This window comes from Adiantum capillus-veneris, chromosome 5, assembly GCF_014529385.1.
Source record: "Adiantum capillus-veneris isolate H3 chromosome 5, ASM1452938v2, whole genome shotgun sequence".
NCBI lineage: Eukaryota > Viridiplantae > Streptophyta > Polypodiopsida > Polypodiales > Pteridaceae > Adiantum > Adiantum capillus-veneris.
The window spans coordinates 50,329,540-50,346,141 of record NC_140935.1 but is presented as its reverse complement, the minus strand read 5'-3'; the positions used below and the strand labels follow the sequence as shown (position 1 = coordinate 50,346,141).

At 38.7% G+C, this 16,602-nt stretch overlaps 1 protein-coding gene across 1 annotated transcript; it reads left to right on the top strand.

Moving 5' to 3' along the window:
* Positions 1 to 1,553: 1,553 nt before the first annotated feature.
* Positions 1,554 to 3,472, top strand: LOC147457291 (uncharacterized). The gene is made up of 6 exons (XM_086513563.1): positions 1,554 to 2,183; positions 2,268 to 2,360; positions 2,488 to 2,554; positions 2,699 to 2,815; positions 2,892 to 2,921; positions 3,013 to 3,472. The coding sequence occupies exons 1-6, from the start codon at positions 2,050 to 2,052 to the stop codon at positions 3,196 to 3,198; spliced, it is 627 nt and encodes a 208-aa protein (XP_086369689.1). The 5' UTR covers positions 1,554 to 2,049; the 3' UTR covers positions 3,199 to 3,472.
* Positions 3,473 to 16,602: the final 13,130 nt, after the last annotated feature.

Sequence of the window (16,602 nt, the reverse complement as noted above, 5' to 3'; positions counted from 1 at the left end):
ATTGGACACCCAACTATTGACAATGATGCAACTCAACAAAGTTAACACCAATGGTTGACAATAATGTAACCTAGCACATGAAAACTCTACTATCTAACTTGACAACACCACAACCTAGCACAATGCAACCACCACTCAAGAACTTAGTTCACAAACATTTGTCCCAAAATGATGCATTTTTTCCAAAATTCATAAATATGTGTTATAGGGGAGTTTTTGGATTTTGTACATAACCGTATACAATAAGGGTAGCCCCTCATTATTTCATACTCATACCGTATACATAAGGGGGGGGGGGGCGGGGAGGGGGGGTGTTACATTGGGGCTACATTCAACTACCTATGCCAACTTAAATACATTAATAAGCCTCCCCCTCTCTCTCTCTCTCTCTCTCTCTCTTTCTCTCTCTCTCTCTCTCTCTCTCTCTCTCTGTGCATCAATGAGTACTTTCATGGCGTGGTGAAAATAAGGGCAAACTTGAAATTCTCCCGGTTTTTTGGTCAAAATTAGAACCTTTTGTCCCTAAATACACTAAAACTTTCTCGTTTTCTTAAAGCCAAGTTCAAACCCCTCTAATTTGTCAAAATTCCCAAATTGTCCTTCAAATTTTTAAAATTCCCAAAGTCCCCATGTATTTATTTTGGTCGATTTGTTCAAGCTTTTCTAATTTTTATTCCTTTTTGACAATTGAGATGCATTTTTGAGTGCTTAGCATGTAGTTTGTCACATATTACCTCACAAAACAGGCAATTATGTCCAAAACACTGTTAGAAAAACCGAGGTCCAATGTATTTTAATCGGCTAACATCCTAAAATCCTGGTTAGATTTTGAGCCTTGAAGAAAACCGAGAAGTTTTCAAAAATTTTAGTGTAATTACCGGCAAAAGCTTTAAATTTTGACCAAAAAGCCGAAAGAATTTCAAGCTTGCCCTTATTTTCTTCGGTTAGGAAAAATGCATTTTTCTAGCCCTAATCCAAAAATAATGAAGCGATTCATCTCCAAAAACTTTTTTATCTTTAGAGAAATTTAATCTCATGACCAGGGGTGTTTTTGGGAATTTTGGAAAATTAAAGGGCATTAATCTCATGACCAAGGTATTTTAAATTTTGGGAATTTTGAAAAATTTAATCTCACGACCAGGGGTATTGGGGATATTTTGAGAAATTTTGAAATTTGAGAGGTATTTACTTGTTTTCTTATTGAGATTCAACCTCGAAGTTTGAAGTGTGGGGCACTATGGGCGTTTGTCCAAACTCTATGGCCGTGTGAGGTTTGAACCACTGTTAGAAGAAAACCGGGGTCCAATGTATTTTAATCGGCTGAAGTCCTAAAATCCCGATTAGATTTTGAGCTTGCCTTGAAGAAAACCGCGAAGTTTTCACAAATTTTAGTGTAATTCCGGGCAAAAGATTTAAATTTTGACCTAAGACGGAGAGAATTTCAAGCTTGCCCTTATATTTTTGGGTTAAGAAAAATGCATTTTCCTAGCCCCGGTTTGAACGTCCTAAAAACTAAATTTTTGCATGCTGTGAGTTCTCAGTCCTCACTTCAGGCCCTTCCTCAGTGCTTCCAACTCCCGCCTCTGCGTGCATCTCTTTCACTGCTCTTCGCTATGGAGCCGAGCTACTGGAGCCTGGCGTTGAGTCCGTATGCCGCTTTATCAATTGGTGGATAGGAGCACAAGAGCAAGACTATTCATGGTAAGCCATGCTTTTTAAAATTTCTTGTTTTTTGATGTTTCTGTCCATTGCCTCTGTTTCTGATTGTTGAAAGTTTTTGCTGAAAGAATCTGAAGATCTCTGTATGTTCCATACGTTCTTCACTCTTATCGTTTTTCTTGATACTCCTTGTCACGGAGTTTTTGGGTAGTTTGTGCGAGTCAAGGCTTCATAGTGTTGCCTGAATGCTTACTTCTCTGGTCAAGCCCTTCAGCTCTTTTATCATGCAATCTTAAAAATGCTAAAATCTCTATTGAAAAAGAGGAAAAGAGACGGCCTGATTTCTTCTCAAGTTTTTGAACGTAAAGCAAATTTGCTTGTGTTTTCTGAATGTTAGATGGAGGGAAGAGCCCAGTTTGGAACGAAAGCTTCTTATTTGAGATCCCAGATGGACCACAGGAGCTTGACATACACATGTTTGATCAAAAGAAGCATGGTTCAGACGAGGCCATGGGCTCGGTCAAGTAAGTTTCTTGCCTATTGACATGTGTGGTGTGGTGTGTTCTTAGCAGCTCCCTAATCCTTCAATTTCTGTTAAAATCTTGCAGCATTCCACTGATCAAGCTTTTTGGTGAGAGGCAAATAGCTCCTGCACTTACAAGGTTCAACGACCCAATGGCAAGTTTGAGGGGGAGCTTGAGGTGGGCCTGAAATTTTTCCCTAAGGTATGCTACATGTGGTGATTCTTTAAATTTCAGAGCAAGATTCGATCTTTGGAACAACCTTGACTACTGGTGGGGTTCCATGGTGGAATGTGCCTTTATGCAGGTTCATCATGGCGTCTTCAATGTCCATCTCATTGAAGCTCATGGTTCACTGGACTGTGATTCTTTTGGTATAAGACTATATGTACCTTATTAAGACTTTTATGCAGCATACTGATTGTGAATTTTTCATGGTTTGCCCATCTAGAGTGGAGTTTTCAGGGAATGTGTGGCTTTCTTCTGGTTAATGAATCGGTTCTCCTTCATGTGGACAGGGAAATCCAATCCATATGCCGCCATTTACTGCCATCAAGAAATCTAGAGGAGCCGCATTCGCCATGTGTCTAATCTGGATTGGACTCAGTTTGGAGCTAATTCACTCTTTGGAACACGTTCTCACCCGTTTTCCTATACATTATTATTATTGTATTCTTTCATCTCTTGTGCTATGGCATGTTAACCAAGTAGTACTTTGATCCGGTGGTGCTTTGTCTCACGGTGAGAGTGAAGAGCGCTTCTCCGCTTCATTTGCAAATTATTGGAATGCAAATTAGGTTATTGGTACTAATGTGTATGCTGATGTGTGCAGTCTAGTTCAGAGATGGTAGACAGTCGTTCGATGCTGGTGTGTACCGAGCTCAGGCGGGATCCTTTTGTACATTTTCTCCCTGTGATTGTAAGGAGTACCTTTGGCAGTAGCGACTCCAAGATCTTCCTTGCTCCCACTCCTCATCCAAATTGTTGCTTTCGTGCTAGGACTTGTCACATATGCTGAGAATGAGCATCAAAAGCCCTTTATGTTGCATTTTCTGTTGATGTGGGATAGGGTTCCGGCTAGATATAAGACAATGGTTGTGTGTCAAGTTTTTTCTTGTGTGCATAGTGGTATTTGTTTTGCTTGTCAAGGCAATAAAACAAAAAAGCTTTTTGCTATGCTTTGTTCGCTTGCGTATGAGGGGGGGATTTGCCATGATATCTCGTTTGTTTCCTGAACGTCTTTAGATGCCTCATATGAAATGAGAGAAGACTGAGCAAGCTTTAGATATGGGACGATATGGAACATTGATAAGCTGTGATAAATAATACATCCCTATTACGGATTCATGTCCATTTTTTGGTTTTGTTTTTTGAGCTTAAAGCCATTAAAAAAATTGGATTGAAACTGTGGCAAGTATTATTTTGAGTTTGCATGATGCGATGTTAAATTTTATTCGTCTTTGTCTAGCTCTATGTCACGTGGTTGATTATTTGTGGTTGATCATATTTGCATTAAAAACCCTCTTGCATCATTCATAGTGGGCATGTGGTTTTGCTTTTGGTCGGATCATCCGTACACACATCTTATGATTCCTAAGTGATTCTAATAACTCCCTCTATCCCTCCATCCCTTTCTCCCTTCATCTCACCCTTCCCTCATCTTCTCCACAAAAAGAAACCATGATTCTGTATATTGTGCCTGTCTCTATCCTATCAAAATGCCACTTTGATGCAAGAGAGAATTTGTTTTAGTCTTTTGTTTCAAGGTATAGGGATGAGTGCTTGCTAGTTCATCAACAACGTATTGATTTCAAGGAAGAAAGGGATGAGAATGGGTACAATTAACTTAGAAGACAAGTTAATGATGGGTGGTTACAAAAGAACTACTATGCATTGTCATCAAGGTAAGGTGGTTTTGACAATATAAAAGTGAACTGTATTTGCATTTATGTTTGCATTGTGTTTATATATCTGCTACATTGGTATGCTACACCTTGTTGCTACACTTGGTTATTGTCTTATTAAAATAAGTCTTAGTAAGGGAGAGTTATATATTTGCTTTGGGATGTGATGTGCTGAAATTTTCTTTGTTAAAAGTTGGGAATGCTATCTAAGAGTTTCATGGGTCTTTTCCATTTTTCTTTGGGTTTTAAAATGCTAATGTGACTCTTCACTTTGCCATTGCTAAAATTGGATCTTCTAAGGTTCTAATGGCCTTGAGCCGTAACTTACATGCTAGAAAACTTTCAAGCATTGTTTTGAAGATACCTAGCGAATGAATGAGAGGTGGTAGGTGTCAAAAAATTAACAACAATCGACACAAGAATATGGAGATGAGGATAGAGATTCTCATTGGTGTATGTCAAAATTGATAACAATCGACACAAGAATATGGAGATGAGGATAGAGATTGTCATTGGTGCATGAAATGCATTTGGTGACTTGTTCCATTACATCAAGATAGTCCCTTGGCTCACTTTTAACCCTCCCTGTTTTATTATCTAAATTTAAGTATTTTCTACAAGTTACACTAAGGAGTTGTAAGTTTTGTCGATGTTTTTCAAGGCAAGCTCATGAACTAGCAGAGGTTTTGCAATTTTAGCTAGCAGTAATTCATATAACCTTTTTTTTTTGAAACTTTGTTAGGGGTCTAAATTTTCTTTTTTCCATGCAATGGGCGTGTGCGTGGCTTCGATGAAATTACCAGCAAAGCATGAAGCCTTTGCATCTTGAGGTTGTGCATTATGAATTTCCTTGTCAGCATATGGTTGATTGTGCTTTTAAAGAGGTGTTTTGGTTCTTTGCTATTGAGAGGCTATTTGCTGCTTTTCATGGTTTGTTCTCCTAACATCTATTGAAAATGAAAACACACTACAATCTACACGTGTTGATTTTCACTTTAATATGTATTTTTGCAAATACATGTGTTTTTAAAATTGTTATGTTACTAGCATACATAAAATAGCAGGTCATTACATTCCGTACAAAATTTGTATGAGGAGGGATGGTTGATTGCGAGAACGTGCATATCTTGTCCGTAAGTAGAGGGGTAGGTTAGCATGTAAGATACCGTACATAGGGGTTTTCTCTAATTTTGATGCACGCAGGTGACATCCCCCATTACTAATAGTGAATCCGTTGGGGATATGGCTCCTCATAGAACCTTCCACACAAATACCTTCATCTTATGTGGCTATGGTGGGCGCCACCTTGACTGTGGTTAGTGTATGCATCATTGCTCATTAAGCGATCTCTTCGCTAATTTATTTTTTCAAAAATCACAATGATGAGTGTATTATATTAGCATATCCAAAAAAATTACATTCCTGCCATGCGCATGACAAGCCATGACCACTTCAAGGATCCTAGATACATCCGCTAATGCGTGATCCATCCCTTGACCATAGATGAGTCCACACATTCACCTTTTCACGTCCATTAATGCGGCCCCCAGGGTCCTATTCCACTCATCTTAGTTTCTTTGCTTTCTAATGGTGATGATCGTTAATCGTGATTTTTTGGACTATCTTTGCGAACTTAGCTACCTCCAGGGAGTTTTCAAAGATCCGACGGGTCCTTGTCTTATTAATGTTTTTAAAGTAGCAATACCTCACAATTTGCTAAGCAATGATCAGTGTATGGCTCTTTCCTCCCAAGAAGATCGTTCTTGAAAAATCCTATTTTCTAGGTCTTTTAGACTCATTTGCATATCTTGCCTGCAAGACCACATATCGTTGGCCTTGAACAGATGAAAAGGTCTTCACAAGCCGTTTTACATTGCGACCATCTATCTCGACCTATTCTTCTAGCAAGGACCTTCAATCCAATTGCCATGGATCCCCATAGCACCTTTTATAAGAAGACCTTCATCCTATTTGTCCATTGAGAGCACCATATGTTCTTGACGACTGTTTTCCACATTGTGGCCACCTTGAATAGATGAAAAGGTTTTCACAAGCCATTTTACATTGCGACCATCTATCTCGACCTATTCTTCTAGCAAGGACCTTCAGTCCAATTGGCATAGATCCCCATAGCACCTTCCATAAGAATACCTTCATCCTATTTGGCCATTGAGGGCACCATATGTTCTTGACGACTGTTTTTCACCTTGTGGCCACTTTTTCCCTAACTATTTATTGAGTGGGGAGAACCAATCTTGTGATTCCATAAGAGCAAGATACACATCCTTTGTTTGGGTTTTTAGGAAATGTATTTTCACGGGCTAGTGACAAGCTTTCCACTCGAGCTTGGATTCACAGTTCGGCAGATACCACATAATGAGCTGTTCAAGGGCTCTACTAACCAACAATCTTTCTATCCCATTGAGTCTAAACTCAAAAGACAATTGATCACTTCCTTTCCAACAGCCTCTTGTAGTACCATAATTAGCCTATAACCGTAATACCTTTGTTATTAACCTTCTTGGTAATTTCCCTCCAAAAAGGGGTTAGAAGGGCACCTCTAGCCTTGGAGAGCCAAGGGGACCAATGAGATGTAGATTTGTAGAAGTACCTAGCCAACTCTCCCCATTCCAAAGACCCCGTTTCTCTGTTGCATTTTTCAACATACCCCCAAGTTTTAGGATGGCTCATTGTAGGGCCAACAGGTTGTCGTGCAGCTCAATCCCTTTCCATTTCCCTCCTTGCGAGCATACTCTAGAGTTTTCCATCATATCCTTGGCCATAATGGCCCAATCTTGGTGCTACTTAGAGAGGGCTACCACAAACTTTTCACATTGAGACATCGCATGAGTGTTGGGGTTAAGAATCCCAAGCCCACCTTGCTCCACATGTCTTGCAACCATCTCCCATTTTGCCCATTGACAGGGTGCTGTGTCTTTAGTGTTGTTCTTCCATAAAAATCTCTTCACATAATCTTAATATTCTTTGTTGAAATAGTGATTTTAGGATATTGCAACCCTTTGAAAAAGTCCCCATCTATGTTCCATTTATGCACATGAATAATGAAAATAGTACATGTAATAAAATATTATTCATGATAATTGAGATAATATAAGAAATTACAAACAGTTTTAGTATGTATGGATTGATAAGATAATGATCAATAAGTGTATTGATTGTGATAGCTTATTGATAAGTACACAATTGCTATAAAAAAGGGTTCCTTTTGGCACAAACATAAACTCAGTGTATCTGAATCGATCAATAAATGTATTGATTGATAGTTGGTTGATCAATACACAATTCTTTTAAAAAGGGTTCCTACACCAGTTGAATATCATTGCATCAAATCCTTCGAGCTACCCATGGATGTAATTTAGAGAGAAAAATTTGAATACCCATATCTAAAAGCAAGCCTTTGTATTTCTCGAATGATTTTCAACTAAGGTCACAATAGCTATACACGATTTTGTAGAAAATTTAAGCAGATGCAAAGAATTGATTTGTTTCATTATAACGGAAATATGGTAGACAAAAATCCTCTTACTATGGGCTTTGGACCATGATATTGGAAGACTGAGCCTGTGAAACCATTGATTTTTGAACATCCCCAAAAAAGGTGCGTGAGGGACTTAACCGGGTGATTTCATCCAACCAAAGCACCTTCACAAAGACCTTTAGATTTGGCTTTTGCATGCTACCCAAGGTCCCTCATTCGAGTCCCTGGATGCTTTCTAGGATATGTGTTCTGTGTGAGTGGAATTTGTGAACCTCCCACTGTGGCTGAAAAGAAACTTAAAAGACCTGGGAGCAACTCTTCATACCCCTCTGTTTGTACCATCAAGCAAAGAAGCAAACACCACCGACAACAAGGTGTGTGTATGGTGGGATCTTAGGAAGGCCTAACCAAAGAATCTAGTGGTTAATGTGGGGGTGGGGCTTAAGGTTATCCCTTTGAATTTTGGTACTTTTTTTTTGTGTGTGCTTCCTAGTGAAACACTTACTAGGTCATGTACAACTGCCTTGGTCATGACCTCAGGCTCGGCAAGTGGGTAAAAAGCCAGGGCCTCAATGATGGATATTGATTCAGAAAATCTCCACAGAACGACAATGAGAAGTTACAAGAAAGTGGGTAGCCTGATAGAAATAAGGAAACCTCAATAAATTCAAAGAAGGTCGTCAAAGCCCCTCCTAGAAACGTAAAGGCCGCCCCAAGATACCGCTTCACATCAGGCGCATGAAAAAAAAGACATCCCTTGTGGTTCAAAAGATTATTTTGTCACCCAAATTTAGAAATAAAGATGAAGGATGGTAGCAAGTATCTAGAATTTCATGTAAGCGCTTCAAATCCCAAGTGTGAGCGGATGTGGGAAATTGAAGTAAGCCTGGCTAGACATCCCCAAAACCCCCTTCCCCTACAATAATCTATTTGAGGTTCTTTGGGATGCTAACTCAAAAACTTGATGGTAATAGTGGGGAATAGGAAAGGAACAATGCATTAGGAAGAGAATGGGGTCTAGGAGGGCCTCTTTATTTGGAAGTTTAAAGAGCTCAAACCTTTAGCATTAAGAAAGTAATCAAAGGACAACTTTTGAATTCAAACATGCAAAACGGCTATTTTATTTGAATTCAAAGTTTCCCCCAAAAATTGAATTTAAAATCTAGCAGGTAAAACCATATCATGTAGTATATCTATGGAAAGAGATCAACACATAGATTGCAGATCTATGGTCTCCGCTCAAATCGTAGATCATTTGTGGGAGTTATGGAAGGGCAAAAATCATAAATCACCGACCTCGTTTTTGGGGGATAACGTGCATCCTTTGACCACTCTTGCACATCTCTTACACACTCACCATTCTTTCACACATGGCATACACCTATTTGTCAAAATGTTATTCACCTCCATAAGCTCATGGCAAATAAAGAGGCCCTTCTACACCCCAACCTCTACCTGATGGAGAAGATAGTGGGAGAGAGGCCACAAAAGATAAGCACCTCAAGGTGGAGGAGTTCATTCCCCTCCCTCGTAATGGAAGAGCTTGCTCTCCTTTATTGGAATGTGAAAGGGTCAAGACCCAGAAGAAGGGAATTTTGTTTTGGAAGGAAGTTAGAAAGGGCAAAGATATCAACTATTGGGCTATCCAAAAGCATCACCTTGATGATTTCAACAAAAGAAAGCAAGCATTAGGGAAGAACATCATCTTCTATGGAGAAGTTGATGGGTACAATGGCGTCCTCTTCATTGCGATAGAGAACTAGAGCCAAATTTTGTTTTCAATCATCCTTCTGGGAGATCACTAGGAGTTTACATCAAATGGGTATCACCATCAGCAATATTTATGGACCCTGCTCGGCAAAGGAAAGAGCAAAGTTATGGAAATAACTAGCAAAGATCCATGTTGAAAGGGAATGGCTTCTAGTGGGAAACTTTAATATGGTGAAAAGAGAAAGGATAGAACAAGGTCATCATCCATACTAGCTGGATGTGAAAGATCCAAATGGCTAAGCCTGTGCGAGAAGTGGGATCTTATAGACATGTGGGAGGTGGGGCCTTGGAATGACATGCCAGGGTTCATATACACGAGCTCTCATCAAGCGACTTGCTTCCATCATTGCTCGTGATGAAGGTGGTAACCTCACACTTCCTATCGGATCACCTGTCATTAAGCATGAAGTTAAAAATAGCCATTAGGGGAAGTTTGATGTCTCTTTTTAACGTTTAGAGAGAGAGAGAGTTCTCTAAGACAATGAGTGGAGGGCTTCAGTTACGGAATCCTCTTTTTGAAAATTGCATTTGATTTCTTAAAATGAATTTTCTTTGAGGCTCAATATGAGGTAACTTTCAAGTACATGCTCCTTTCACCTCAAAAAAATCTCTTTCATGGGCCCAAAAGATTTTGAATCTTCTCATAGTTTTCTTTTGCCTCCTTTTCCCACCCTTCTTTGTCTCACTTCCCCTTCCCTCCTCTTCTTGTTGTCCTCTATTCACCATCATCTACTCTGCATCTTATTCTCCTCTAGCAGTGGATTCCACCCGATCCAAACACCCTAGCACATCCATTGAATCCATCACAACTTATGTCACATTATATGAGCACAATCAATGGATTCTAATATCTATATTCAAAGGTAATTGGATTATAATGCAACACAGTAAGGAGAAGAAAAGTCTCATTAAAAAACCCATATTATTCATGCTGGAAAGGGAGAGTGAAGGACTTCTGACTGGTGTGAGCCAAGAAAACAATGAAAGAGATTTTTGTGTAGCATGTTTACATGCACAAGGAGCTTCATCTACAACCCAAAAGCTCAAATATTCCTCTATGTAGAGCTAACTATAGGTATTTCACACTTATCTTCTTGTTTGTTATTATCAACATGATTGTGGTCTGTAGGTTCTCCACTATGCTTATCTTATGTACTTGGTTTGTGGTTTGTGTTTCTCTATTATGCTTATTACAGACCTATATCCCTCAAGCATAGAGGAATGGAAACTAGTGGAGCATGTCATAGATATTTTAGATGTTTGGCATGCATCCATTGGTGAACAGCTTTATGAATGTAGAACACATGGCTCTCTTGTAGAAAGAGGGATATTCTTTTATGATCATTTTTTATGTCCCCCCAAAATCTATGGGGGATTCAAAGTTGCACTACCTAGTTTCAGAAGTGGAGAATGGCCATTGCCAAGATCTATAACAAGTGAAAGCTATAGGTGCAAGATATTCTCTGAGATCCAAAAATGTCTAAAGCCAACATTGCAAGCAAGCTGAGCAAAGTTTCAATGTTTATGCACATCATTGTCTTTGTAGATTTCTTTGCAAAGCTTGGTGTGAAAGTCTCTAGAACAATGATGTCAGTTAAGTGTTTAAAAAGTGAAGATATGTTAGAATTTGTGGATGAGGGCTGCAGTAAAAAAGCATTGAATGGGGTTCTTTGCAAAGTGAAATCTAGATCCATTACTTGTAAATACATGATCCATACCCCAAAATTTATTTTTATTTTTATTGTAATCGATCACATCATGTGGGGGAACTTGGTTCCTTTAGATAAGAACATGGATGATTTCAATGAGAATCCCATTTAAGACATTGATGTGTGGATGCACAATGAACACTTGGCAACATTGAAGGTAAGGACCAAGTGCTCATTGGACCAAGTGACGTAGGACTTACACAATGAGGAGATAGTGAGGCGGTCCGGGGCGAGCAACAAGAGAGGCGACCTCTAAAAACCCCTCAAGGCTCCCGTGCTGCTCAATTGGGGCTGGGGCAACCACAAGCACAACACAACAACAAACCCACAGCCAAACCCAAACAAGATAGGGGCACCACCTAGTTATGGTATGCGAACTAGGACGCAAAAGAGATTTTGGCACAACCAAGAAGATGCACCACACAACACACACAAGCAACCTCACACCAAGACACACATGAAATGGACCAGAGAGAGCTAGAGCAAAGGGAAGAGAGAGAGGAAAGGATCTTGCGTAATACCTTATTTGTGACTTGCAAATGGAGATGGTTCGTTATGATGCTATCATAGAACTTGTACAAAACTCACTCAATGCTTAGTGATTGCTAATCATTGCCAAAACACACACACACTGTCTTAGGGTGTGGGAGACCTCTCACCACAATACCCTCTTACAATGGACACAAAACTGGCAATGAAAAACACACTAAAACACTTTTTAAAATCAAGATCAACCGATAAAAACTCAAAATACACAAGTCACCTTGAATTCACCAAACCGTATTACACAAATGGAAGGACGAAGATTTGAACGTCGAATCACGCCTTTGATGCACCAAACCTCGATTTATTGATGATGAAGGAGCATGTACAATAGTGGTTTTGAGATTTGTGGAACTCGCGCTCTCTCACTTGCAATGTGTAGCTTGAAGGCTTCTCTCACACCAAGATTGAAGCTCACAAGTGGTTGCTACACCTAAGTCTCTCCTCACGCATAGAGTGTTGGGGTGCTATGTGAGATGTTGGAGGTTGTTTTACAAGAAGGAGCGGGGTCTATTTATAGGTTGGAGACCCCTCATAAAGATTATTGGAAATCCTAATTTACAAGCTAACAAATCAGGATTATGATTTTTTTGAATATCAAAACATTGCGGGCCTTCTTTGTCTGCTTGAGTCATGGGTGTGGGCTCAAAAGAGAGCATTATTGATGGTAGATAAGGTGAAAGTAAGTAAGGAGAGAGAGAGAGAGAGAGAGAGAGAGAGAGAGAGTTACTTTGTACATGTCTTGAGGTGAGGTGTCTTTTATGGTTAGGTCAATGCATCCAAGAGTACAATGCATCCAAGAGTGAGCCCCTCCTTTGTTGAATTTGTACAATGCATCCAAGAGTGAGCCCCTCCTTTGTCATATTATAATACAAAGCATTCAAGTTGCCCTTGACCCATACATGGAGAAGGATTATTGGTGAAATAAGAAATATATACATGGTGGGACTAGTGTATGGACTATTCATGGACTTTAGCTCAATGAGCAGATGGTGTTAGAATAATGAGTAAAAATAATAATAAAAATATGGAGGAGTTATGGATATGGAAAGATATTGGAATCATATGATATGGTCCCTCCTTGAATTATTTTGGGTGAAAGAGGAAAAGGTATGCAAGTAAATAATATAATAAAAGTAACCAATGAGTAGAAATCAATTTTTTGTTTTCACGAGGGTGAGGGTGAAAATGTGGGAGTGATTTGTATAAAGGAAAAATATGAGGTTAGAGTATGTACATATTGGCAAAAAATATAATTATGGTGTAAGAGGATGAAAGAAGGTGTACATAGGTTTAATAAAACACACACCTAAGTAGAAATATTTAAATAAAATACCAAAATAATTATAAAAAAATCCCTATATTTAGGCCATATATACAATGAAATATTTACACACAAAGAGGCCATAATATACTTTTTTTTTTTTTTTTTTTTTTTTTGCTCACCTAGCCCAGTGACTAACTAGCTGAGGGTTTTTAAGAAGATATGGGAAAAGCCCCCTAACTCACACACGCCTATGTACAGTGAAATGGTAGGGATAACCATAGCGTTTGGGTGAATTTGGTAGGGTGGAGTAACTTACTATGGCAATTATGAAAAGCCAAAAAACGGCTATCATTAGCCCCCCCCTTAGATAATGGTACATTCATGTACCATTTATCTGATCATACAACATGTAGATTGTGTAACGTCTGTCTTTGTCTGCTCTCATCTTTGAAGAACCTTTGTTGTATGATTAAAAAACCTTGTGTGATATGAAAGTTTCTCGAGCCAATAGCATGATGAAATGAAGTGACGGAGTAAACCTCCTCCATCGAGAAAGTTTCCATAAGCAACCCCCAGGATCAAAGATCTTGAAATATCTTTCCCAAAGTGAGATGTATGGTATGGAATCACTTACTGATTCTGATTGAAGAAACTTGTAGATTTTACTGTTGTCCATCATTGCATCTATCACTATGAATGTGATATAAAAGATTGGTTGCTCTTCCTCTTGTGTAAAGTTGATGTATCTGCTACGATCTTCAAGATCTTGTATGAGCAAATTCCTGAACTGTAGCTCATAAATTTCATTCAACCTGGATAGGCTCATCAAGTAAAAAATTCTATGACCTTTATGATTTAGGAAAGCTTGATCCATGCTTCCAGCTGCTATTGGAAGGTAGTGCAAATAGTTTACCACATAGGTAGATAACAGAGGAAGGTTTCTATTGCCTCCAACACATTGGAAGAGAATAGGTTTTGATACTGATTGATGAAATATCCACATGTAGCAATCAACAAGTTTTTCATCTATGATGAAGACCAGAAGCATCACAATGTGCGACCTCCATACACCAAAGAACCAAATGAAGAAGGTTTGGAAACATCCGTTCATCACCAAGTATTCATGTCCTCTTCCACTTAAGAAGGTATGGTGTCCCTGATCAAAGGTATATATGAAGAGAGGAGAAGTTGACCTTGAAGAGGTGAAACCCAATGTGAAGATGATTGGGGCTTCAAAAGCTTGGATTTTCTTGCTAAGAGATTGTTCCATGAATGAAGATCCACCCACTAAAACACCATTGGAGAGAATGATACGTACCCTTTTGATAGTTTCCTTTTATGATTTTATGTTTTACTACTCTCCCATGTTCTTCATCCCCTTCTAAGCCCCCCCTTTGGCAAGGTTGTAACTCCTCACATTGTACCACCTCAAAGGTTGATGGAATACTATTTGATTTTGTGAAAACTTTGGCTTTTTGCATGATAGGTTCCTCTATGCTTAACATACATGGGTCATACCAATGCTTTTCAACATCCTTAAACACTTCTTGAAGATTATCCTCACCTGGATTCAACTCACACTCTTCTACTTTGTTTTGGAGTTGGCATTCCATGTACACAATCATCTCTTTATGATCAATGTGGTCTATGATCTCTCCACCTATGATTTCATCTTCTTCTTCACTCTCTTCTTTTAGACAAGATACACTCTCAGAACATTCCATAAGATCAAGGTTACCTTCAAGGTCTTCATTCTCCATAGAGTCATGTTGCACAAAAGCTTTGTCTGTATCCATTATTGAATCATCAATGCCATTTGAGATATCTTGTGTCGATTTTTGCAAATAAACAGTGTAATTGATGAGCCGGGGCTACAAGCTTCCACATTGTATCAACCTATCTTTAGTTAGAGCTCCCAGATTAACAATTTTGACCACAGAAAGCTTGGCTAAGGTATAAAAGCCAATTTTTGTAAGTATTTTGCAAGTTTTTGGATAATAGAACACAGCGCGAGCTAACGATGCTCACTTCTTTCCTTCTTGTGCTTCCTACTCCCTCCCCGGTTGTCACATTTTGTTGCGTTGCAATCGCAGGTAAGAGCTCTACGCATTGACGTAAGCATTTCATGGTAATCTGTAGCTTTTGGCATCGCCGACTTGCGGCCTAATTTCATCATAAGTAGGAATTTAAGCTTAAAAGTCATAAAATATGTATAAGTGGGGTATTGGGGTATCATTGCTAAGCATTTAGATGCATTCTGGGTCGCGAACGACTAGGTCAAAAACTCACTTCTGTTAATAATCGTAAATTTTGAGATTTAAGACCATAATCATGTGTGCTTATGTCGTGTAAACATGTCCTACAAGTTTAGTAACGTTTGGATGATGTAATGGTTATGATTTGTTTGTTGATTAGCGACTAACTTTTGGTGATTTTGGTCATTTGAGTGTAGCTTGAGTTAGATGCGAGTTTTCTGTTGTTTTCCAAGAGATTGACAACCTCTTGTAGCCTCTATGCACTAGTCAAGTCAGGTTTGTTCCATGGATTGACAATTATATTCATGGTTCTGGCTATGTCTGCAATAAGATAAGAGTGTGGTTAGACACCCGTCCCACATTTCGTGCTGCTGCCGGGGATCAAAGAGACCTAAACTAACGAAAAACACGAGCATTTTGTGTAGTTCTCCTCTAACTTCCTCTAGGATCACCTAGAGTCAAAACTTTCTTTTAAAAACGCATAGCTTAAGATTGTCCTCTTTTGCTGTGTAGAGGTAGCTTGGAAGTAAGTGTACTTGTTAAGTACCCTTTAGGATTGTAGGACTGTAGGATTATATCAGGATTTGGGGAATGATTGATGGACAAGACAAGTCTTAAGATCAAGGCTCAAAAAACCATAAAAAATAAGAAAACAAGTGTTTGTAGACACTTTCCACAACCCCATTGCAGTAGAATCTAGAAATAGGGTATATAGAACCTGAGGTGGGATCTTAAAACATTGCTCTCTCCAAAAGAATCAATTGTGAGTTGTTTATATGAAGCTACAGAATTTCAGGTCTATGGCTTGAAACAACATCAAAAGATTGTCAACCAGTGAATCCGGCTAGAGATTATACTTTAAAAATTGTATGAACCAATGGATAAGCTTAAGGACGCATTTGGGGTAAATTTTCAAGAGTTAAAAAAAAACTATTTATTTTTTCTTGATATTTTAGGCCAAATAAATTTTTACTTGACTCAGAGGCCTAAAATAGATAATAAAAAGACTGTCCACTAAAAAAGTTAAAGAAAATTGCTCATTTTAGGCCAAAAGTAAATAATCATGATTAAATATTTAATTTCAGCTTAAAAGTGACCAAGGTTGATACGAGAGACTCTATGCATGTGTACAAACATCTTTTGTAAAGGTCCATAGAATTTGATCACCAAACTGACCTAAACCTTGGTAAAAAATAAAATCTGTACAGATTGTCGTGTGACTTGGGAAAATATTGTTCAAAATTAGTGAAACTTGACTCAAAGGCTTATATTGATGTGTTGAACAAGTGTACATGCTTGGTTGACCTAAAAGATGCAAAAATTTACCAGAAGTAAATAGTCGCGCTTATTTACTTTTGATACACAGAGACAAACTTTTGGACTTTTGAGCTTGTACAGTGTTAGAACAACATAAAACAAGATCACCGATCAATTTTGGGTTCAATCAGATCCAAATTATTACATGTTTACTCAGC

Bases quoted from the DNA above. Each gene is read 5' to 3' on its own strand.
- LOC147457291 (XM_086513563.1), top strand. From the start codon at position 2,050: ATGTTAGATGGAGGGAAGAGCCCAGTTTGGAACGAAAGCTTCTTATTT. The intron at 2,361-2,487 runs GTGGGCCTGAAA...GCCTTTATGCAG, and splicing joins AGTTTGAGGGGGAGCTTGAG to GTTCATCATGGCGTCTTCAA. The intron at 2,922-3,012 runs GTGAGAGTGAAG...TGATGTGTGCAG, and splicing joins CGGTGGTGCTTTGTCTCACG to TCTAGTTCAGAGATGGTAGA.